The following is a 24,118-nucleotide window of genomic DNA, read 5'->3' on the forward strand; positions in this document are numbered from 1 at the left end:
AAATATCGACAGTTTGGCTTTTCAAAGAGACTAGAGGTTTACCAGCTCGATCAACTTTAATATCTTCATCAAAAGCCAGAGGACGCCACAATAAATAAAAGCCAAAAAAACCCAATTATGTACTCTCTAGTATAATACATATTATACAACGCTGTGGAGAAGAAGGAGAAGTTTTTAATCTACCGTTTTTGAATCGACAGGAACTTGCACCTGCTGTTCTCTAAAAGCCAGATAGCTAAACAATCACAGTGGCCAGTCTGTTGTACGACACCAATAACTACAGAGGACGATGTTGATGATGCAGGAGTGGGGGGGGGGGGGGGGGGGGGGGGTAGAAAAGGTGTTTAGGGGGGTTGCGATTCCGACATAACTTCTAACAGGATGTTCGATTAGCAGACTGCAACATAAGACTTATTTCCCCCCCACATAAAAGACAATTTTTCTAACATTAATTCAGTTTCCCATGACATAATATCATAAATAAATAGATCCAGTAGACCTTCATATAGCAAACTAGGTTAATAAATAAAAATAAAAGGCATTAAAGGAGCTGACACTTTTTAAGAGCTAAAAGAAACATACTGTACAGGGCAGGAGACTCTGTCCCTCGCCCCTTTCAGACTGACACAGTTTGTGTTTTACAGCATCACAGTCAAACGAGGGTGGCAGGCGTTTACAATACGAGCTAAGACCGTGCTTAAGCTTAAGGTCCTGTCTTAGCTCCTTGTTTAAGAAGTGAGAGGTGTGTGGCCGCCCTCAGCAAAGGCAACGGGAGACCGAGCGGCGTCTCCGGGCGTCAGCGTGCGCTCGCTGACATTCCTTTGACCACAGGCGCTCAAACCAAAGGAGGAGTGTCGAGGCACGATAGGGCAGACGAGTGTAGGCAATCGGGACTCGTTTCTAAAAGGTGATGCACGGACGGAGGAACTGATGAGCGGTGGATTCATCCCTCAAATATAGACGAGGGTTCGAGTGTGAGCATGCTACACAGGCCGGAGTTGGTGGAGGTGCACAGTGGCAGTGTTAAAGATGCACACAACTGGGCCGGGAGTTAAAACATGGACACTTCCAGAATCAAACCTCAACCGCTTTTCATGGGGATGAGAGAGTGATGGTGTTTTCTGAAAAATCTAAAGAGAAAGGCGACATAAACGTCTTTTGGGCGTCAGGTTTTTTAACATTGATATGTATCCAAAGAGGAAAGACTCTTCTCGCCATTAAAAGTCTACGGACATTCATGTTAAAACGGACTTGCCTTTGCCTTCCTGTGATACCTTACAAGCCCTTTACAGATCCAGTAACATGATCAGATGGTTTTGAGCTTCATGCCTAGGATATTGTATATATGGGAATCGAACCGTGACGTGTATCCTTAAATGGGCCAGATAGTGACAGGCTGAGATAAACCGGATCCTCGTGAGTTAACAGCGTCCCAAAGCCAAGTGTGTGAGGACACGTTTGTAAACAGAGCAACAAGAAGACAGAGAAAAGAGAATAGAAACATGCCTGCATGTTAAATCAAGGATAAAAACATCTTAAGAGCTCTTCTTTAACTCGGCCGTGAGGGGCGTCTTCAGGCTCAACAGGATGGAGAACGGGGATGAACAGTTGTCAGAACATACGAGTGCCGAGAGAAAGTAAATAAAATAAAAACAAAATGAGATTCCTTCATTTAACCAATAGATATGCTCTTCAATGCACATAAATGCTGAGTGCTCAGGTCACTTGAATTGTAATAAATACAGTAGTTCTAACATTGCATGAGTGCACGTCTGCAGCCACAGATTAATAGAGACAATGTCATATATGTTTGGGTGTGTGTGTGTGTGTGTGTGTGTGTGTGTGTGTGTGTGTTTTATGACATTGCATAATGTCTACACTAGACAGACCATGGTCTCTGGATGATCTGCTGAGGAACACCCAGCAGTTAAAGAGCTTGTGCCTTTTCCTCAGCAGCAGACAGTATGTAACTACAACATATATGTGTCTATACGTGTCTGTGTGTGTGTGTGTGTGTGTGTGTGTGTGTGTGTCGCCTTCATGATAGATGAGTAATAGATCGGCTGGACTGAACAGTTGAGTAGTTTCTATTAGATCAAGGCTAAATCCTGCTTATTTACTGCAAGACTTACAGTCAAGGCTAAGACCTACCACTTAATCAAACCCCCAAACAAAGTTCACATAAAAACAAACCAATTTATCCCCCAGGCCCGAAAATAAATTACAGTAATAGCAACAATGATTAAATTGTTAAACAAAAAAAACTTCTTTCCTTTGTAAAGATTATGTACAAACTGTAACTGTAAATACAACTGCTTCCTTTTTGCCTAGAAACAAACAAACAACATGTGAATTTGGCAAAGAGGTCCTATGTTACAATAAGAAGGACATTTCCTCAGCAGGGATATGAACACAGACGACTCCTATGTTAGAAAATATATTGCTTCCTGGGTATTTACGCTGAAGACTACCTGGAGACACAAACAACACAAGTAGGGAAAAATCTTTGTGGTCAGACAAACCGCTGGCAGTCAGGTAGCAGGTTATTTCTAGTCTTTGTGTTCCTCTTCTATTTTACAGTCCTTCTTCGAGTCGTCTTGTTCCGACTCCGACCAGGTTTTGTTTACGCTGTAAACATTTGAACATTGTAGGTGTCTGCTTCCCCCCCCCCGCAGCTTTTGTACCACAAAGAAAAAAGCCAGTGACGAGGCAGCGCTGGACGTTTGCTTTTAACTCCAACGAATGTGTCCCTGCATCTCGTGGGACACAAAGCACTGAGATCATGTAAGACACAAGTAGAAGTTTCCTCAACGTGGACGTGGAAGGACGTCTGAGACGAATAAACATGTTTTGCGAGAGCCTTGACTTGGATGATTGTCCCAAAACAGAAAACACAGATAGAGAACAAAGCCCAAACACAAAGATACATGGAGGTTGTGATATGTTGGCGAGCTTGTCCCACGAATCAGGAAAGACGTGTTTTTTCGCATCTCTTCAATGATGAGTCCGACAAAGGGCAACGTGGGGAAACAGTAGATGTCAAGACACACCCACAACATCACTGAGGAAACATGGAGTCATACTAAACATGAGCAGTATGAAGACAGAGGACCACACACTGAGCTTCAGAGGCTCAACGACGCCCTCTTGTGTTCAAGAGGAGCGGGCATCGCCACAGACAATCCTTAACCAGCTGCAAGAGCCTAACGGAATCTGGTCATTTAAAAAAAACATACTACTACTGGCTCAGTTTGAGCCAAGGTCCGTCTCGTCCTTTTCTCTCCTTCATGGTGTCACAGCCAGTGTTTGCTCTATACTTCAGTGGAGAAGAGGATGCTCTGTCGTTTACTGTCCGGGGTGGGGATGGTCTCCAGCTGGAGGAAATACAGCAGCACCTGGACCTGCAAGGGAGGGACCACAAAAAAGAACCGCTTGTAAATCACCTGGTAAAACTTCACCAAATTCGAAGAGAGAGCGGATCTGCGAGCGTCACCTGGGCCATGACTTCCAGCGACCAGCTGTCCCCCATGCTGATGGGCTGCGTGGGGTTCGCTGGGATCTTGCTGTCCTTCTCAGAAGGCCTCAGCAAGGTCGGCCCGAACACCGTCGCCAGGTTGTGGAGCGACATCTTGTTGACGCATTCCTTCTCTGCCACCCTGAGGGGAAGAGGAAGACAGAGGAGTTAATCAGTGATGGAGCTGTGTGTTTAGCGTGCATGTATGAGGATGTCAGAGATGCTTAACATGTAAATTCCTGCAGAAGTGGCAAGCCGGGATAGAAAAGGAGAGTTTATTTATCTGCTCGTGGTGAAATCGATTGTCCGAGGACAGGAAATTAAGCAATGGTTTTATTAAGTTATCATTTAATTGATCTATAAACTCAAAGCTTTTCCAATATGAGGATCTGCTGCAATTCTTTGCTTTATATAACTTTACTTAAACTAAGTATATATTGAACTATTAGTTGGTGAAAAAAGACTCTGGGACAAAGTGATGGACAGTTTTCATGATTTCAAATAAAAGAGTAAATGATCAAATATTTCTTTCTTGTGACCTTAAATGTCTGAATCTCCTGCTTGTTCCAGGACATTATTAAAATGGAAATCTTCTCTATTATCGAGCTGTAACCTTTAACCATCCGGCACATACTCCTGTAAAGCTTTTAAACGGATGCACTTTGTACGTATTGTTTGTGCTCACGTAACGTTTGCGCCTCTTGTTGTAGAAAGTCACCATGGCAACCAGAGGACATTTTACAGTCGCAGCATCCCACAACAGTGACCACATTAGCTTGAATACAATTAGAGCAGCAACAGAGAGAATGCTGCACATATTATTTAAAATGTATCACTGGCAGATAAATTTGTCCGTATTTGCCGTAGTTTTGTGCAGAACATATTTATTCGTACATATTACAGAAGGATGTTGTGTGTTGAGTTGTGTACCTCTTCATGTGATCCAAAAGGAATAGAAATGTGACCAGGTTGGGCTCTGGCAGCGACAGCAGTAGGTTCAACATGCAGCTCTCTTTGGCAACACTATCAGACAGAGCTGAAAGAAAAGATATCGTTTTTTTTATAATCCTGCAGATGACGTTTGGAATCGGTGAGGGGCTTCGTGGACAGCTCGTGGACTTACTGATGCCACCTGCGAAGTTGGGATAGAGGTCATCAGTGAAGAGAGGCTCCGGCAGCTCTCTGAAGTACAGCTTCAAGGTCCCGGCGATGGCGTTGACGTCCATCTCGCTCATCATCACTGACACGTCTTTATTATCTGCAGGAGACGACAAAAAAACGTGAGGACAAGAATGACAGAGGAAGAAGTCAAGGCAGGGTAAGCTCCTCGGCACAAGCAGGCAGTCACCATGCCTCAAACTGTCAAACTTCACCCGGTCCACAAAAGGTGCTGTAGGTTCGTTAGTAGAAACACCCGCACTCAATGCAAACGTGAGTTCATAAACAAGTTGGTCTTTGTTAATCATCTCACACCAGAGGAAACGCCTCATCATCACAAACTCACAGAGCTGTGATACTGATCGCCTGATCAACACAGAGAGAAAGATTAGAGAGAGAGATCCTGGCAGCGATGATCAATATGTCCTCTCAGCTTTCCCTTCCCTGGAAACGCGTGGCAGTTACAGTAAAGACAGTCACAATGTTTGCAAATGCATTGTGGATATTGTACAGTTATAAAAAACGTATCACAAATGAAGGTTTGAAGCTCTTAGAACGAGTCTATAAATTATCATGTTACGTTATATTTGTTTAATTCCGTAGAAATGTTATTTTACTTAGGAATCGTAAAATGCGCTTCAAATGTATGAAGCCGATTTCGATTTCAAAAGCTTTATTATAATAAACCTGTGCAAACTGTTTTTAGAAGAAGGCTCTACTCACTGGTATCGAAGGCCGTCTTCAGGGCCTGAATATCAGTGGCCACCCCCGACACTCGGTAGATGCCCACCTCCTCCATACCCCTCCTTTCAATCTCCTCTAGGCACTGCCGGACAATGTAGGGCACCTTGGAGCGCTCTCGTCTAGGAGAGAGAAAGAAACACAATTGTTAACAACAACATGCAAACACTATAGAAAACACTTAGATTCATGTTTATTGCCAAGTAAGTGTGATATTTGTGGTTCTGTGTGAAATGTCTATAAACATGGTCACTTTGAGCCTGTTGGCTGTTGATTCTTGTCTTGTTAAGTAACGGTCTGTGGCAGAAGATGATGTAGATAACGTGGAGGAAATATACAAAAAAGATAACCACTTATGCAAAAACAGGAGGCCTAAAATCGAGCCCTGAGGAACAACTCACCTGGTCACTGTGGAGATCTTGACTCCAAACACACCCATCGGTTTCCGCGAGGGCATCCTCTTCAGGCTGAACTCTCGGCTGGTGAACTTTATGGAGAGTTTCACCTCGATCTGAAACAGGTTTACAGAGTGAGAGAGGCCTGGAAATCCATCTGCTACAGTTTTCAATCCTCTGGAGGAAATCCTCGCATGTTAAATCCAGGTGTAGACTTAACAGACAAATCAACCGCTAAACCACATCCTGGAAAGAGTTTACAATCTCTCTCTGCGCTTTGTGCGACAAATATGCAGCAGCAGCGATGCGTAATGCGAGTGGTTTTGAGACGGCAGATGACTCTCGGATTTGACTACTGCTGAACAGCGAGGAGAGGAAGGACAGAGAAATCAGAAGGTGACGGACTCACCCCGTTCATGGGAATAACTGTTCTCTGCCAGTCTTTGCCCTGGAGAGTCTGAGGGTCCAGCTGAGTGGAGGGAACACAAAGGGAGAATATATTTAATTTGAAGATCAGTATAAACACTTTTCATTACAAAGCACACAATGACGCATACATGCTGAGGAAAAAGGTCACAGCAGCTGATCCACTCGAGTCATCATTTTAAAGTTGTTTTGAACGTTTTTGACATTTCATATTATCTGTAAACCTGGGGAGTGTTGACCATCATCGGCGTCATGAGGGATGAGAGTTAGTCAGCAGGGTCACACAAAATCTACTGAACGGATCAACAGGAAGGAAGTGGTGTGGGTCAGGGAAGGACCCTTTACACATTTGGTGCCGATCTGCGTCAGGGGGCAGATCCAAGTTTTCTCCCTCACACTGTTTTTAACATTTTCATTGATTTCTCAGAGAGTAATTCATGGATCTTCATGAAAATGTATCCCCAAAACAACCACAAGGGGCATATATGTGCCATTCTGGTTCTATTTTGGTACAGATCTAATCATATAAAAGGAATTTAGCTTCAAATAAATGTTACTTGACCTCTTAAGGACACATCTCACCATATTCTCATCGACCCCCCCGGTTACATGAATTCTTACTGTTTGTTTTCTTTGTTAAGTGAACTTATCTTCTCCTACCCCTCGCCCTATTTCTGTACAGCCTCGGTTGTGTCAACATAGCAGAGCATTAAGTTACCACTGCATCAACAGGACCAGTCTTTCCTCTATTGTAGTGGAATGTTTTCAGGGGTGATTTTACTGTGGAGCCACTTCCTGTCTCTTTACTGTGCTTTTAGAAACACGATGTAATAACTATCATTTATTGAAAGAGGCTAAATTCACACTCAAATCGACAGAGCACGCAAACAAACACACAAAGTCGCACAACACTGTATGTTGTATGTTTACCGAGGCTAAGCCCCATCTGGTTGTGTGCAAAGCTGGATTGTGTTTATCATAATTGAATCTTTCGCTCTTTGGTTTGAGCCGTTTTATCTACAAAAGAATTACATTCCACAAAAAAAACAACAGCAAAGCCAAACGATCTCCACTTGCTTCCTGATAAAAATGTTTAAAAAAAGCTCAAGTTTTGGGCCGACAGAGATTGTTATGTCTCCTCCGGTGCTGGAGCGGTCGGGAGGTTCAGAGAGCTGTTTGCTGTTTAACAACGTGAAAACATATCTGTGAAAACTGAAGACCGACGGCTGAAATTAAAACAAACGCATGAGCCGGGACTGTTTATGTGTGAAAAGATGAGAAAAGACAAAAGCTTGTTGAGATGGAGAGAAGAATAAGAAACAAAGGAACCAGGAGGACGAGTGAGGGGGGAAAAAGAACAATAACAATAATCTGCTAAACTAATTTCGGACTCAACTGGAGAATTTAACTCAGAGCAAATATCAGATTATCCTCATGCTTTAAATTCACGGGGCTTATTGGTGAAACGTGGGATTTAACAGCCACTGCGGATTCTGCTGAAGAGAAGGAGTGGCTGCTTCTCGCCCCAGATTTGTGACAATCCTGCTGAGCAACTTTCTCACCGCTCTAGAATGACATCATCCGTCTGTAGAGGGGGGGTGGATAAACCAAGGAACCACTAGGTGGAGCATGTGACCGTTACTCAGGGTTCGCTAAGCAAAGAGGAGCTGTGTGAAGATGTAGTCGACAATTAGACCTGAATTCAGTGTGTGTGTGCATTATGAGACATCAGGTAGATAATGTTACACTATTGTTTTATGAGTAATTAATTTAAACTCATATGAAAAATGTGCAGACGTGAGCATTTTCTAAAAGTGTGTGCAGCAAAGGAGATTACAGCAAATCAACACGAGTGGACACCCACACACACACACACACACACGGAAACACACACCCGTGCCCTGCTGTGGGTGTAGGAGTAAGAGAAGGATGTTGCCGTGTTTCCTGCTGAATCTTTGTGTCTCTCTCTGCTCTATCTGTCTTTTGTGCTGAGTGACACAGGCGTTATCCTGCAGCCTGGCGTCATGTTAGGAACCTAATCACATGCTATCAACCTGCAGCTATCCACCCTGTCAAGCTCATGGACCCGACAGCGTCTGAGTTGTTTTTTTTTGGGGGGCGGCTGCTGCTCGGGAGGGTCGTCCACCAACCAGAAGGTCAGTGGTTCGATCCCCGGCACCTCCAGCCTGCATTCCTAAGTGTCTTTGGGTACGATAGCGAACTCCTGACGTCTCCACTGACAGCGAATGGTGTAGGATGGAATGCTTGTAGCGTAAAATGCGATTAGACCTTAAAAAAACACGTTTTAAATACAGTGCAGTTACATTTTTTTCAGGGTCTATTACTAGATCATTTTAATTCTAATGGACAGATAATCTGACAATAATGATTTCATTTCCACCTGTGCAGCACGGCGTTTAATCACTAACCTTGATGAATGTTTTAAACACCAAAACCCTGGCAGCAAAATGACAGAAGGGTAACGATTTGTGTCACTCTATCAAAAACGCTGCACGCTCCCTCACTTCAGTGCGTAAATCTGAACTGAGCAGAGTCGCACATGATCACTTTACAACGTTCAGATTAAACCCACAGACCGTTCTCCATTTAACCGACCCCTCGCCGGCCATTACTCATTTGGGTAATGAATCTAATCGGCCAATTGTCACAAGGCTCACTGAGCAATAATATGGATTTCATGCTTTGTGGCAGAGACGGTGACATAACTGCCGATCTGTGATAAATCATAATGCGTCTGCTGAATGGAAGATGGTGGTGGGGGGTGGGGGGGGGAGAGAGAGAGAGAGAGAGAGAGAGAGAGAGAAAGAGAGAGAGAGAGAGAGTGACGTAATGTCATACCGGGATCTGTCCTTTCCCCATGATGCGGTCTGAGCCCTCTCCATCCTCTTTGTTCTGCTTGGTCTTGTTGTAGCACTTCTCGTAGCAGAGCAGCCTCAGGGTCTGAGAGCCCTCCAGGTCAATCTCAAACTCCTGTCGGGAGGAAGAGGAAGAGGAGGAGGAGGAGGAAAACAACAACAATGAGCGGTGAGGACGTTATTCTGCAATAGAATGACAGGCGCAGAAACAGGAATAACAAGAACGACCAAGATAATGACAGACTGAGATTATACCCTCGGGGGGAAAAAAAAAGAAGCAGCGTCTCCCCTTTATTTGAATTCCGACATGCCAGCGCAAAGCACAGCTGACCAACATTCCCTGTAATTATGTACGGGAGCGCTCGGCATATGGTTTGCACATTGTTCTCGGGCCCACACTGTGTTGGTTCACTTAGCATGTGGACAGATGTGAGTCATCACCAGCAGCTCCTCATTAGCTGATATTATTTCCACTTCGCTGAACAAAATCCTCGCAGAGTCTTCGGGGTCATGACGGAAAACGAGCTGTGCTGCCAATGAAGCCGTCCGCTGATTGTGTCTCAGAGCTCCTCTTCCTCTGCCGTGCCAGCCTTCCACATCCAGCTGTGTCATCAGTGTGTGTGTGTGTGTGTGTGTACGTGTGTGTGTTTGCAGGGGCCCCAGATGCTCCATGTGCGTTCTGTTAGACCTCTTTGGATGGACAGCTAATTGATTTACAGTACAATATGTCAGATACATGAGAGGCAGCATCATCTGCACCAGGACTCTGCCAGAAGCTTCTTATTACCTCCGCCGAGGACATTATGTTTTCGTCCTGTCTGTCTGTCTCTTAGCGATATTATACAAAAATAACTTCAATTTTGGTGGAGATCGAAGAATTCTTTTTAACTTACTTTGACATTGAGAGAAAGGGCGAATTTTCGAAGGTATCAACAAATTCAGGCACATTCAGGAGACGGATATCTAAGAGGGTTGAACTTTGGTGCAGCTCGATTGAGTTTAATGGGACTGTTGGGCTTTAGTGGAGGTTTGCGCTCTACTGAGTCCCAGTCTAGATCCAACTGGAAAAATGATAGAGTCACAGTCTCTTACCTCGTTCCATTTGGGTTCAGTGGTGTATCGATACACTCTCGTCTTGGCTTTACTTGCAAAGAAGCCAAAGGAATCCACCTCCAATGTGCAGTAGAGATCTGACGGGGTAGAAAGTATTACAAATGAATCAGACATGCTGTAAATCACTGCTGTAACTGAACAGGCCGAAGAGTTTGGCCTGGGCCACCATTTTATGTCTGAACCCGACCGAGCCACGAGAGGAAACTATCCAGAGTCCAACCCCGAACCGAAAAGAATCCTCTTTGTTTGTGTCTCAACCCAAATAAAACCCAGTGTAGTAGGAAAATCATGGAGATGGTCCAGACAGTGTGATCAAACCCAACAGGCATCCAGTTTTTTGTGTTCGAATCCATGTAGTGTAAAAAAAAAATCAAGAAGACACCCCAACCAATGTGTTTGAACCCAACCTGCACCCGAATAGCATTTCAACATTTTGATGTGAACCTGGCCCAGCCCGTCAGTTCCCGACCTGTCCACAATCTAATGTTCATGCATCAGCAGCATAAGACATTCTAATAATGTAAATTCCTACAAGTTTTCCAGTTGTTCACATCATGATTCTTTAGAGTTGAACCTAAAAATGAAATAAAATGTTATGGGACAAAGAAATACTGCTCGTCATTATTTTCCACATTAAAGCTGAGTTCTCTACAGGAACTCATTTATCCTGCTGATGATTATAATCTGTTGTTCACATCAAGGCTAAAGGTGAGTGACTCACTTAAGCTCTGTTTGAGGCCGGAGGCAGAGTGGACGATTACATTCAGGAACCCGCAGAGGCCGGAGGATTCGTCCTCTGGAAAAACAGTCAGCGAGCAGAGAGAGAGAGAGAGAGAGGGAGGGAGAGAGAGAGAGAGACAGAGAGAGAGAGAGGGAGAGAGAGAGAGAGAGAGAGAGAGAGAGAGGGAGAGAGAGAGAGAAAATGGCAGTGAGGGGGGGATTAGAAAAACATGCAGATCTCTTGTTTGTTTTGGAGCAGAATCAGATTTTGACATGTGGCTTTAATCTCTTTGTACTTTTCATCCTCATCTGCATCATTTACAAAAGAGATGTAAAACACTAAACACCATTTAAGACTTATTTACGGAGACAAAAAGAAAATGATTTAACTAGGTGTGTGAAAACAACTGTGAAACACAATCATTAGGAACGTACCTTCTTTATTGATGCTGAGTGGAATGTGGTGAACAGTCTGTAACTTGACACAGGAGCTGGTCAACATTTGTAACTCCATGGACGTCAAGGAGGATGTTTTAACACCTTAAGTAAAGACAAGGAATTTAGATTATAAATAAGATTTTAATTTAACAAAGAGAAACTGTTGGTTTTCTCTGTCCAAAACATAGTTGTCTATTTCAAGGTCCTTTGATTAAAGGTTTTCTTATCTAGAGTAGTAAAAAGTATCAAGTGCCCAGGATTTTTTTTTCACGAAGCCGAAAAAACTATAAAAAAAGAATCCTGGTTTGAATTGAACAATGTTTCAACGTGACATTTCTGGGACACGTACATTTCTTCTGCTGCTCTTTGATTAGCTCCTTCCACTCGGCACGTTCGTAGTCAGATGAAATCAGGAAGCTGTAGCCCTGAAATATAAACACACAGAGACAAAGGCTGTTGTTTCAACGGCTAATAGTCTGGAGAAGCCGGTTGGAACATTAAAAAGGCCACGTTCTATTTTGGACAAATGAATAAAGTCCAAATTTGAAATCTGTAGTTATATATTCCCGTGAGGAAGATTTGACAAATGTAAAATATCGTAAAGCGGTAGATCAAGGATGATTAATTAATGTTTGGGAAGATTAACGAGGGAATATTACAGTAAATGAGACTAACAGAGCCATCAGTTAAAGACAGAGAGCGTCCTCACCTTTCCGTTCTTGTTGTAGACGCGGATCGGCAAGCTCGGAGATGTCAGCAGGAGAAGAGACTCCTGTTCGGACAACTTCTTCCTCAGCCGGTCGATGACCTTTGAACCCTTGTTGGCTCTCTGCAATCACACAGGAGAAAACTGTTCATATATAACATTTATGCAGAAAACCTTGTAACGAACCACTGAGAACTCGAAAATTGATAAACCCACAATTATTGTGTTTCAATTTACACTGCACTGTTTTCTTTTTTCTTCATTCCTGAACAGCTTCAATTGAGAAACGCTATCTGAATACCCTCTCAGCTCTCTCGCTGTGTTTCCACTTTACCTTCTCTCTCTGAATCTCACTGCGGAGGTGTGAGATCTTGACCTTCATGACATCGAGCTCCTCATCGGGGACCTGGGGGATGGCGAGTGGTTCGGTCTCCTCTGGACCCTGGAAGGTCAGTTCCGTCAGGGGGATGTACCACTTGCTGTCGTACTGCTGGCTTTTTCTACAGAGGCAAGAGGAGACGGGGAAAATGAGAGGGGATGTGTGAGCAGAGACAAGCAATAAGAAGAGAGGAATATGAAGCAGGTATAAAAGGAGGAGGCGATTGATAAACAGGGATTAAAACGATGACGAGTCTGGGGGATGAAGGCGACAGTGTAAAGGGATAAATGGCCTAATTGTGGGCAACAATTCTTGGCAACAATGCCAGAGAGACATTTAACCTCGTTACATGATTATGGATCATAAAAACATCAATCGAGGACCTTGAGGAAAATCCTATTTTAATGAGATAATGAAATCATGTCGGTGGAATTGAGATTTATTTATTCAGTTCTTAAAGTAGTTTTTATTAGATTTAGGAAAGTTAATAATTCCCGAAAATCCAAATGTTTTTGTTATGATATGAGAAATAAGATATGCAGTCACATTTTCCGATGCCTAACCACGACCACAATCTGTGTGTATGTTGGATTTCACGGTCTCGTTTCTTACCCTCCGATCTGCTTTTTCAGTTTGGCGCAGAGCAGCAGATCCGTGAAGAGGAAGACGTGTCGCAGCTTCCTGGCTCCTTCCACCAGCTCCACCATGAAACTGTCCCTCAGCAGCTGCCTGTTCTGTGGGGAAGACACACAAACACAAGGTGCCGGGTCAGGAACACTGAGGTTTTTGTGCTAATATCACAACAGCAGTGGAAAAAGAAACATACCAATAAAGGTCAAACATTAATACTTTAATACGCAGGTCTCTAAAATGGGGAAAGCAAGCTATAATGTCAGTGACGAAGCATTTTTGTGAGTCACAGTCGGAAATCTGCTTTATTCTGTGGACAGGACACAGTTAGTTTTCAGAGCCTTTGTGTTGCGGCTGCATCCAAAAGCTTTATCCCTCCTCCTCCTCCTCCTCCTCCTCCTCCACAGTCCCCAACCCTGTTCTAACAGAGTGGAATCTGGAGGAGAACAAGGCGGAGAACAGAAAGGAGGGACAGAAGGTTTAGCTTCATCAAAAAACGTCCGCTCCACTCAATATTTAGTGACAAAGCTCATGTTTTGCTATTTATTTTATAACAACCACGTTATTACAGAAAAGGTGTCGGGTGGTGTTAAGCGTTAAATAACATCGATAACCTGATAAAAACATCTTTTGTCACATCCTGACATAACCATTCATTTCCAGCTCACAGAGGAATGAATGAGGGGGACGAGGGAGAGGAAGAGTGATCTCTGGAACCTGACGTCAGACTATGTAATCATGTGTGCAATTCTAAATGTGGCCAAAAGGGGGCAGTGATGTGATTTGCCAAAGCAGGAATCATGTACAGTATTAAAAACACAGGGAGGAGTCACGTGTCAAACCACAGCTCAATTATAAAACGGTTCATTTTTCTAAATCCTCACAACATTGGTTTTGTTTGTGTTAAGGGCCTAAAGCTGTTAAGTCTGAGAGCTTGACTGTAAAAGTATGGGAATAAAATGACGTGTACTGTATTTATATCACACACTGAGAAGGTTAGGACATTATATACAAACATATCAATCTATTTTAGCACTTATTTTTATTCTTAGGTTTGCACAAATCATACTAAATAGTTTTGTTAACTGTACAAACTATTTATTTGAGGATGATTCTCCTCATAGTTTGTTTTAATTCCAAATCAAGTTGTTGGAATAAAAGATACAATTGATGGCAATGAATTTAATTTAGGTTTAACTTGACAGACTTGTAACGTTAAAGAGTGAACATTACCAGACAAGAGGCTCGACAGCTAATGGGCTATAGCGTTAACAAAATGCAGACATGTAGGATTTTACAGTCCATCTACTTCTGCTCGCCCTGCAGAACAAATCAAAAAAACTTTTAATGCACTTTTAACTACTTTACATTATTTTTCTCCACAGGACACCTCGGCTCGTACACAACCAGTGGTTGTTTGTGAGCCCCCCCCTCCTCCTTCACAAACACAGAGATGCTGTCACTGGCAGAACGCTGAAGTGGAGCTGATGCAAACTGCAGGAGAGCTCTCTGTGCTTACAAAACCTGACCGGACATCTGTTGGAAAGAAAGAAGAGGATCCTGCTGTGTCGCTCAGTGTTTGTGCACGACGGAGAGGGCGAGGGGAAAGTGAGGGAGACGGGGCAATGAAAGAGATCGTGTGTCAGAGAGAGGAAAGGAAACAGAGAGAATAAGCCAGAGAGGGAGGGAGGGAGGGAGAGAGAGAGAGAGAGAGAGAGATGCTCCCAGTGGGATTGTTGTCATAGTGCAGTTTTCTTCCTGTAGATACCGAAACCACGTGACGCGTCGCCAGCGCAGCTCCTGTGCTCCGAGCTGTCGTTGAGGCATCTCCTCATGGACTCACACAAAGAGCCTACAGCTGATTGCAATCGCACTCTGATCTTCAAAATGAAATACAACAGGAATTTGATTTCCAATGGGAGGGGATCTAATTATTCATAACTACATAATGAAACCTGCAACGATGGCATCTTGTGATGGGAGAACATCCAGACGAGTGGCTCTCGGTGTGTCTGGTATTTGTCACCAGTGGCAACTGGGATGCATCATTTGTCGGTCCACACACAAGATGATGAAATTCCACATCAGAAAACTGAAAGACGCGTTCAAATCATTGCTTCTTTTGCGTGGTGGCTCTGCTGCTGCTTTAATGTCCTGATCCAGTGTGTGTAGTAACACAAACACGTCTGCTAAGTTTCCCCAGTACAGATTCATCATTCAGGCGATTACCAAGGTTTTAGGGCTTCAATGACATGAGTCATGTGATTTCACTCTATATATAGCATGTTCACTGTGCAGAAGTCAAACCGCTGCTCTTAGAGTTTTAGCATAATATAACTATCAGTAATCACAATAAAATAATGTGATCTTCATATGATGGTCAAGTTTACTTTTTTCTAGCTGGGCCAGTTTCTTTAAAACCCCAAAATGTCAACATCCACACAAAAGGCTTCATCATCAAGTTACAGATTCAGACATGGAATGCACAGGTATAATTTGTAGTCTAATCTACAATTGAGTCCATACATTAGCTCTGGTCCCAGTAGTGTGATACTCGTCTATGGGATAAGATGATCTCCAAAGCAAGATTAGATGCAAACGATGCAGATTAATGAAGGGTTAGAGGAGCCTGTTGGACCCTCCCTCAACCCAGGGCCTGGTACATGTGACCCGGTGTCACTCTCAGTGCCAGCAGCAAATATTTTGACCACAGAGCAAAGTGCAACTTCTAATGTGGAGTTAATCTTCCAGTACAGAGAAAGAACGCATTCCTCTGCAAATACCACAACAGAGATTTGAATCTGGAACCTTATGCTCAGAATCTACATTGTTTTCCAACAAGCCCAAATCTCCTGTGATAATCATGACGAGTCAGCAGCAAATCCTCGGACTGGACCAGACCATTGATTGGATTAACGGACAGAAAGTACAGCAGTAGATTATGTCGGGTTATTGCAGAGGAAGCACCTCACGGGGACTCGTGCAGATTACAACGAGGGGGTCAGCAGAATCAGTTGAAGGGAGGGACAGTAAAAGAATGACTAATACTCTTTAGGGAGCCATGTTGGATTTGTTTTTCCTCGTTCAGGTGAGCAGGTTGGGCTTGAAGTGACCCGCTGCCCCACTGGCATCAGGGGTAATCCCCTCGTCCATTGATCGCATGATAAAGAGATAAGATAACAGGAGGGATAACAGCTAGATTAGGGATTAGCGGGCGTCTTAACGGTGTGTGAGTGGTGAGGAGGGGATGAAGCGAGACAGGACACAAGTAAACAGTGAGACTGAAGAATCTGGTTTATCTGCACATTCAGGTCTTTCCGGCGAAAATGCTGAGCAGAGGTTTAAACCCGAATCGAGACTCTATGAGCGTTCTTTATTGAATTGGAAGCTGAGCTGCAGATCTTGGATCTATGAGGAATTATTCAATAAAGCAAAAAGCTCTGTTCACATGAGTTTATTCTAGTGGTGAAGTGCTGAATATCTACAGATATGTTTAGTTCTTATCTAGCCTTGGAAACCTGAAACCACCACAAAAACATGTAGCTGAGCTATAAGATGTGTTTGAGGAGAACATTAGGCAGTATTTCAGCTTCATTGTTATATTTTTGGATGCAGGCTTAATGTAATCTAGTTGATGCCCGTTTCTAAATCAGTAACCTGATGAATTTAAAATGTGCTTATGCAGCGGATTCACTCGGCTTCCGGGGAAAAGCCATCTTGAATAAACCAGCGCGTCAGATAACGGCGTGGAACAGCCAGTTATGGGGAAACGTGACTTTCTATATTTCTCTTAACAGCTGACCGGAACATCAGCAGCAGCAGCAGCTGAGCGGGAGAGGAGAGACGTGAGGCAGAGCGCTCTGACAGCACAGGGCGCAGATTAAATATTGACCATCTCCTGCAGGAGCCTCGCTCGGAGCGTGTGCACGAGTAATGGCATGAATTTACCAAAGATACTTGTTTATATTTAGAACGCACGCTCGAAGGGGCATCTCTGCGCTTGAGGGTTTTGCTGTTGTGTATGTGTGTGTGGGGGGATTTGTACTGATACAGTGGAAGGAAGATGTGCAGATGGATGAAAGTGGTGCAGGCGATTTATACTTGAAACACACACACACACACACACACACACACACTCCCATCAGAACCGTTTCTATCCCAAAGGCAAACAAGGCTCAGTGATTTGAGATTTAGGCAGCGCCATCGTTTGCTTTTATATTAAACAGCTTCTGTTTGTCCCCTCCCATCATGTGGCAGGGCTGGGGGCCTCTGGGGGCCTCTGGGGGCCACTTGTACTTCACAGCCCTGGAAGCCTCCACTGAACACACCACAGGTTACACGCTTGTGTGTTCACACGGAGGATGAGATTATAAGATTGTTTTTGCCTCTTCTGCAACGATTGCATAATCGAAAAAGATCAGTGCTTACTGCAGAGCATTGAACTTCAAACTTTTCCCAGGTTTGTTATTATTATTTTATATTAGTTTATTATTTTCAACAGCCTTTGATTTGAAGCAGGATTACACAAAAACAAAACAACTAATTTTCATGAAACTTAGTAGGAGGGTGCAGTATGTGTCAGGGAAGAACCAGCTACAATTTGATGTGGATCACACTATTGTTTCATAATTTTCTCAGAGAATAATTAATGAATCATGATGAACCCCACTGCTCACTGAAATCCTGTAGCTAATAAAATATGTGTTGAAATTTGAAATCACACAGAGTTAAACCATCAGTGTTATCAGAGGCCTGAGTCGCTCTTCAGATATCTAGGCAAATAGAAAGTTCAGTGACAAACTCTGCTCTGATGCTGATGTGTACAGACAACCTGGTAAAACCTTGTATCTCACTTTACTTGATTGTTTTGTGTAATTCTAGGTATTTAAACAGCGATGTACTCTACTCGGTGTTGTTAAGCGTCTTCCTCTCCGTTGGATACACAACAGGAGCTCCTCTTCTTCTCCAGGTGATGACTGTTGTCCTTTCAAGCGTCTAACGTGTTGCAGCTCAGTCGGTGAAACGCAGACAAAAACCCAGGGCACATTATACACTCCTGTCTATGGAGAGGTACGATATAATGAGCCCCATTGATTTCCATGTGCTGCTTTCATGTATCCATCATAAATATTTGATGACTGGTGTGGAGGTTTGGCCAGACTGGGATGGAAGTGGGGCCTGCGGGGATGGATGGCAAGTGTGTGTGTGTGTGTGTGTGTGTGTGTACTTGTACTTAAATATTTGTGAGGACTATTTTGAGCATAGGCCGTTAGGGATGGAGGAGATTTTGGTCGGTCCTCGATTTTTCATGACTTGGTTTTAGGGTTAGGGTTCGAATTAGGTTGAGGTTGAGGTATTTAGTTCTGATGGTTAATTAACTGTCAGTGTCCTTGCTAAGATAGAAGAACAACAACGGTGTGTGTGTGTGTGTGTGTGTGTGTGTGTGTGAAGATGTGTGTGCCCGTTCAAAGGCAAACAAGAGCCAGAGAGAGTGGGTGAATGGAACAGAGAGTAGGAAAGAGTGTGTTTTGTGTGTGTGTGTGTGTGTGTTTGTATGGGTGCGGTAATGACCCCCCGGTGGGCAGAGGGTGGAGCTGACGGAGCTTTTACGCTCACTCGCTCCTCTCCTCCGTTTATGAATAATTAACACGGAATCTGCCAGTCAGGGCCGACCGGTGGCTCATTACAAGGCATTATGTACGGCAGTGTCACGCAAGCTATCAATCAAGACGCATCCACTCATGTGCGTCAAGTCATCTCCGGGGATGAGAGAGACAGTGGGGGGTAGGGTGTGAGTGTGTGTGTGTGTGTGTGTGTGTGTGTTTGCACTCGGGGAGATGTAGCGATGGGGGGGGGGGGGGCACGAGAGAAACGCAGCGCAAACAGAGAATCACCCTCAACTACGCAACCCATGGATAACCATATAAGGGCATGGGCTCTGCTTTAGGCTGCAGATTGGTGGCCCCTCCGCCGTCACACTCTCATCTCACGGTGACTTCAAGGTCTTTTTAGAGGGCGGGGTCATGACATCATCATGCTCATCAACCTGCATGAGGCCTAAACTGATGAAACGATATTAACCAATTTGATCTACAAGCTAAGCGTCAACTGCCTGTGGAATCATGGGGGGGGGGGGGGGGGGGTATTTTATGTTGTTTTTGTTATAATGAGCATTGAAATGTTAGGGTTTTGGTAAATTAATTTCATCTAAATCTTTTTGATACATTCACCCATTAATATAGAATTTAGCCATATTAGGTTTTGCCATTAACACACACACACACACCCACACGCACACGCACACACACACACACACACAGTGTATCTATGTGCAGCACGAGTAATCTCGGGTTCAGTATCTTGCCCAAGGACACTTTGACATATGGGGGAGACTGGTATTTAAACCTCTGGTTGGTGGATGACCCGCTCTACCTCCTTAACCACAGCTGCCCAATAATTCACACATTCCTGGCACAGTGGTCAGGGGCAATTTGGGGGTTGAGTGTCTTGCCCTTAGGCATTGAGCATTCAGACTGGAGAAGCCGGGCATTGAACCGCTAACCGTCTTGTTAGTGCACTAACCACCACCTATCTGTTTCCTTTAAAGCCAGTGAGACCAAATCCATTAAAGTTGTAGAGTTAGGTTTTTGTGATGTAAGGTTGTATGTTTTTTATGTAGCATGTTACCAAGATGATAGACAACTGTCCTGCCCACAGAAAAAACAAACAATTACCTCTAGAGCACATATCTCCAATCAGGTCTTTCAGTAACCGGGAGCTAATGCTTTATGGTAAGTCCCATATTATGTCCCCTGCAAAGTGGGGCTTGTTCTGCTTTGTAAATTTCACCTCTCCCTTCTTTACGGTCATAGACTGGCGCCGGGGCGTCGTCTCCTCGTTGATGCTCGACAAGAAGTTCTGGGAGATGCGCAGAGCGTCCTGCAGCAGAGCGTGGTCCGGGTGGCTCGTGGGCGTGTGTTTGAGTAAGTCCTGCATGCACAGGAGTGAGGAAGAAGTATTAACTCTCAAAAGCAAGCACATTGAGCTAAAAGCACACATGCCTGCGCATATGTACGTGCAACTTAAAAGTTACAACATGGGACATTAAACTGTTGGTCATTCAAGCATGTTCGTCTTTTTTTCCATTAAATTCCTTCGATGCACAAACGGTTCAGTCAACCTCTCACTGAGATGTAAGAGGTTTCAGACCTGTGATGTCAGGTCTGAAAACAGAACATACAGGTTATTACTTTTTTATAAATGCAATAAACTAAGCCTTGGGTTGGAGCAATAAATGGCAAAGGAGAGTATGAAGACAGATGTTTTTCCATCTTCAGTAAAACTCAAAACTGAGACTGAAACAAGAAGTGTACGCAGGAAGTAGAATAATCAAAAGTTCCGTCTTTTTTGGGTTCTTCTCACTTAAAAGTACGAAATGCATGAAACTTTTAACAAACAATTGCTCACATCCTATGGTGGCTTTACAAGAAGCCATTTCTGATCTATAGTCTGACTCTAACTTATCAAATTCAGCATTGAAATGATATTTATTCAGAGTCTGTTTACAGAGCCTCAGGTGGGTACTGTGTATTTGTTGGGAGATGGAAACCGTTTTCAATTTCTGAGAGAAATCATAAAACACAACATGGTTTTATGGACTGACATTATAAAGGAGCACTCTTACTTACATGAAGTACCAGTGTGCTCCGGGTTACTCTGTCCACTGGTTTATATAGTAAAGCTGTAGAATAGAAAGAAGAGTATTTAGTATGAATTGTTTATATCACAGATGTATATATACATACATATTTGACTTTACATGATATTTGAATATTGGCACAGTGACTGACCCTCTAGTGAGTTCTTGCCCGTCTGGTCCTTGCAGTCTTTAGGGCTCCTCACCTTCAGGTTCTGTTTGGAGACAAAAGTAAAGTCCACATTGAGATAGAAAAAACCTTTTTATAAACCATCATTAAAAACCTGTTCGGTACAGTTAAAATATGCAAAAACACGGCCAGGTTATTATCTTTGCTGGAGCTATGAGGTCACCCACTTTAAAACTAATTATGCCATCCTCAGCAGCTTTCCCCCCACCTCCACCATCTTGCTCAGATGGTTCAGAGTCATGCATCATTACTCGGACCATTAACAAGCGTCCATGATGAATTCCCCAGGCTGCGTGTAGACCCCAGCGTTCAACGCTAACCGGTAGCCCTCATAAAACATAGACGAAGATGGATGATGTATCAGAGATGTGCCACATGCTGGAAAACGTTGGGGGAGAAACGGCACAAGAGCCCAAAGACTTGGTCCTCACACTCTTGCTACAACTGAATTTTATTTTTATCCCACTGAGCTAAATTAATAAAGAGGTGAACATTTGCAACTTTAATGTGCATTTTATAGTTCAAATACAGAGTTACAGCTGTAAGCATATTTCTAAAAGGATGAATCTGAACTCATTTTCACAGAAGATGCAGTTTGTGTTTTCCCAGTTGAATACAACACCAGTGAGAAGGCCGATAACCAGTTTAAACCAGGGCCAGTTTTGTTATATCAGCATCCAAAACTCGATTTGAGGCAAGAGAATAAGTGTTTATCCGCGAGATAAGAAATTGTTCCGAGCCACCGCAGCTCTTGGAGACTTGTGTTTGAGGAAAAGATAAGTTTATTAAGACGTCCCGGCTCGTCTAGAGTCAGTGTACGTACGAATACACTGACTGATGCAATACTGGGCTAAAATTCTCCTGGTCGGACGTGAGTATGAAGCTGAGACAGAAAATACCAACCACCATCCTCAGTGTTGTACCATTTTCTGGATGTAAATGCATGTGTAGCAGATCAATAATAATAATAACACACATACAGAGTAAATGGCCTCTGGGTACGATTGTGCAGAACTATTGAGCAGAACATTCAGATTTAAATGCAGTGAGATGATAAAAGCTGCGTGGGTGAATAATGGCAGAGCGGATTGAAAGTACAGTACATCAGGTACAAAGTAAAAAGAGCTGTAAGAGACTCTCTATACAACACAACTCTGAAACTGTTCCTATATACTTATATCATATATAACACTGTGTTTGTGTGATTAGATAACACTTTGTGTGTAGAACTATCAAACACTTTTAAACAACATTTTGGAGTAAATTTGGCTCAAATATTCTCCTGTGATGAATGTTAAAGTGAACTCTACTTAACTTTTATCTAAATTAGACACAGCATTGCTTCATACATCAAAGAGAGAAGAAACCCTGGTGAAAGTGGATTGGATAATTTGCTGGTATGCCGGGGTTAAGTGTCTGACTGACTGATTTGACACGGTGCTAAAGTGATCCCATAACTCAGGAGATCAGAGCGACAACTCTGCAACAACACCGAACCGTTAACTTTCGGTCTAATGCCTTCACCCACATTGACGGTATCGCTTTCAATAAACACACAGGTCACTATCACCGCTCGGCACCGCCTCTCTGGTGTTCTCCCTCCCCCCCGACTTACCTCGGAGATTTCTGCAAACTGTGTGTTCGCCTGGCAGCACTTCTCCGCCGTCTCCACGGCCAGCTCGTAGTTGTCCACGAACGCTCGGTAAACTCCGAGTTGGCTGGCCTGTAGGAGAGAGAGACAGAGAAACAGAGACATGGTGTTAATGTAAAGAGCAGTCAGGAAGTGTTCAGAGGTTTGATAGTAAATTCAACCCTCGACTGATGTCCAGTCAAAAATAAAAGAGCAGACCTGTCCATCACTCTCTATTCATTATGGTCAAAGTCAGTCTCTGAATGTTAACAGAGAAATAAAAAACACTTCATATTAAATACAAACAGCCTTCATCATCACTTCCTACTCTTATCTTCCACCTCTTCATCCCTTTACTACTCAACTGCAACAGTAATGCTGCTTTAGATATTTACTTTCTTAACAGTGATAAGTCTTTACAGTACTGTGAAATAAATGTATTTGAAACTTCAGGGGCACTCAGAGTATCATCAGTATAATTATTCATTTTATTCCAAAGGGGGGAATGCAGGAAGCAGCTTAATGTATCGGCCCTAATGAGTCCTTCCTAAAGAAGTAAAGCTAATGCACTGACAATGAGGGGCGGGACAATGTCATTTGTCATCACTACACCTGGCATTTCATTTGTTTGAGAAACATCCAAGTGCAGAAGAGAAATCCGAGAGCAACCGCTTCACACAGGCCGCAAAGCAGGAAATCTGCCCAGGTACCAAAATATAATAGAGTGCGAAGACACAGCTTGAGCACAAGCAGAGCAATTCCAAGCACAAGCAGGGGCTATTTGAGTGAGAGCATTCAAAAACTGAAACGTGAAATCCATCCAAATCCTGCTCTGAAACTGAGAGACCACACCATCGCAAAGAAAACCTTACTTAGCAGAGGTAACAAACAGATGGATTCACAGCCCTCTCTTCATACTCAGTTAGTGCAAACACCTCTGCTGTCATCCTAAAGCTTCTTTTTAACTTCTTTGACGAGTGAGGCACTTTATCTCTGCACGTTATGTTGTTTTCTGAATCTTAACTATCGACAATATGAAGCTCAGTCTTTAAGATAATCACATATTTCAATACGAGATGAATAATCCCTGTCATTTCATGATGGAGAAAGAAGATTCAGTCCAGTCAGCTGCGTCTGAGGAACTGTGACCTGCAGACGATCTGACGACACCACCAGCAGAGGCACAACACAGATCGCTGTAACAACAACAACAACAACAACAACAACAGCAGCACAGGAACCGCGGTACCCTTCGCAGGCTGGGCCCATCGCCTTGGCAACCGAGGGGGACCCGCACTGTGCCGGGGTGAGTAATTAATGATCGGTGAAACAGAGGCTATGAAAGCACGTTTTGGAAAAGCTGCGCGGGTGAGTCAGATTCCAGCAAACGCTGCCTGCCAGCGCCGCGATCCATCTCCACGGCAGACAAAAGGACCGTCAATCCTCCTGAACAAAAGCCAGAGGACGAGGGGCTGCAGCGGAGACGTGGGCTTTGTGTGTAATGTC

At 43.6% G+C, this 24,118-nt stretch overlaps 1 protein-coding gene across 1 annotated transcript in view; it reads right to left on the reverse strand.

The window, feature by feature from the left end:
• Positions 1-329: 329 nt before the first annotated feature.
• The window catches only part of bcr (BCR activator of RhoGEF and GTPase), a 79,836-nt gene continuing 56,047 nt past the window's right edge, over positions 330-24,118 (reverse strand). Inside the window, exons 5-23 of the mRNA XM_053411387.1 lie at positions 22,598-22,705; positions 20,947-21,007; positions 20,785-20,837; positions 19,946-20,086; positions 13,079-13,200; positions 12,422-12,587; positions 12,091-12,210; positions 11,731-11,806; positions 11,379-11,483; positions 10,945-11,019; positions 10,203-10,300; positions 9,094-9,225; positions 6,218-6,277; positions 5,815-5,924; positions 5,396-5,535; positions 4,638-4,772; positions 4,445-4,550; positions 3,494-3,656; positions 330-3,401 (exon numbers count right to left, since the gene is read on the reverse strand). Coding sequence (XP_053267362.1) covers positions 3,312-3,401; positions 3,494-3,656; positions 4,445-4,550; positions 4,638-4,772; positions 5,396-5,535; positions 5,815-5,924; positions 6,218-6,277; positions 9,094-9,225; positions 10,203-10,300; positions 10,945-11,019; positions 11,379-11,483; positions 11,731-11,806; positions 12,091-12,210; positions 12,422-12,587; positions 13,079-13,200; positions 19,946-20,086; positions 20,785-20,837; positions 20,947-21,007; positions 22,598-22,705 — 2,061 coding nt within the window. The 3' untranslated portion in view covers positions 330-3,311. The remainder of the gene's footprint in view (positions 3,402-3,493; positions 3,657-4,444; positions 4,551-4,637; positions 4,773-5,395; positions 5,536-5,814; positions 5,925-6,217; positions 6,278-9,093; positions 9,226-10,202; positions 10,301-10,944; positions 11,020-11,378; positions 11,484-11,730; positions 11,807-12,090; positions 12,211-12,421; positions 12,588-13,078; positions 13,201-19,945; positions 20,087-20,784; positions 20,838-20,946; positions 21,008-22,597; positions 22,706-24,118) is intronic.

This window comes from Pleuronectes platessa, chromosome 19 (genome assembly GCF_947347685.1).
Source record: "Pleuronectes platessa chromosome 19, fPlePla1.1, whole genome shotgun sequence".
Taxonomy (NCBI): Eukaryota; Metazoa; Chordata; class Actinopteri; order Pleuronectiformes; family Pleuronectidae; genus Pleuronectes; species Pleuronectes platessa.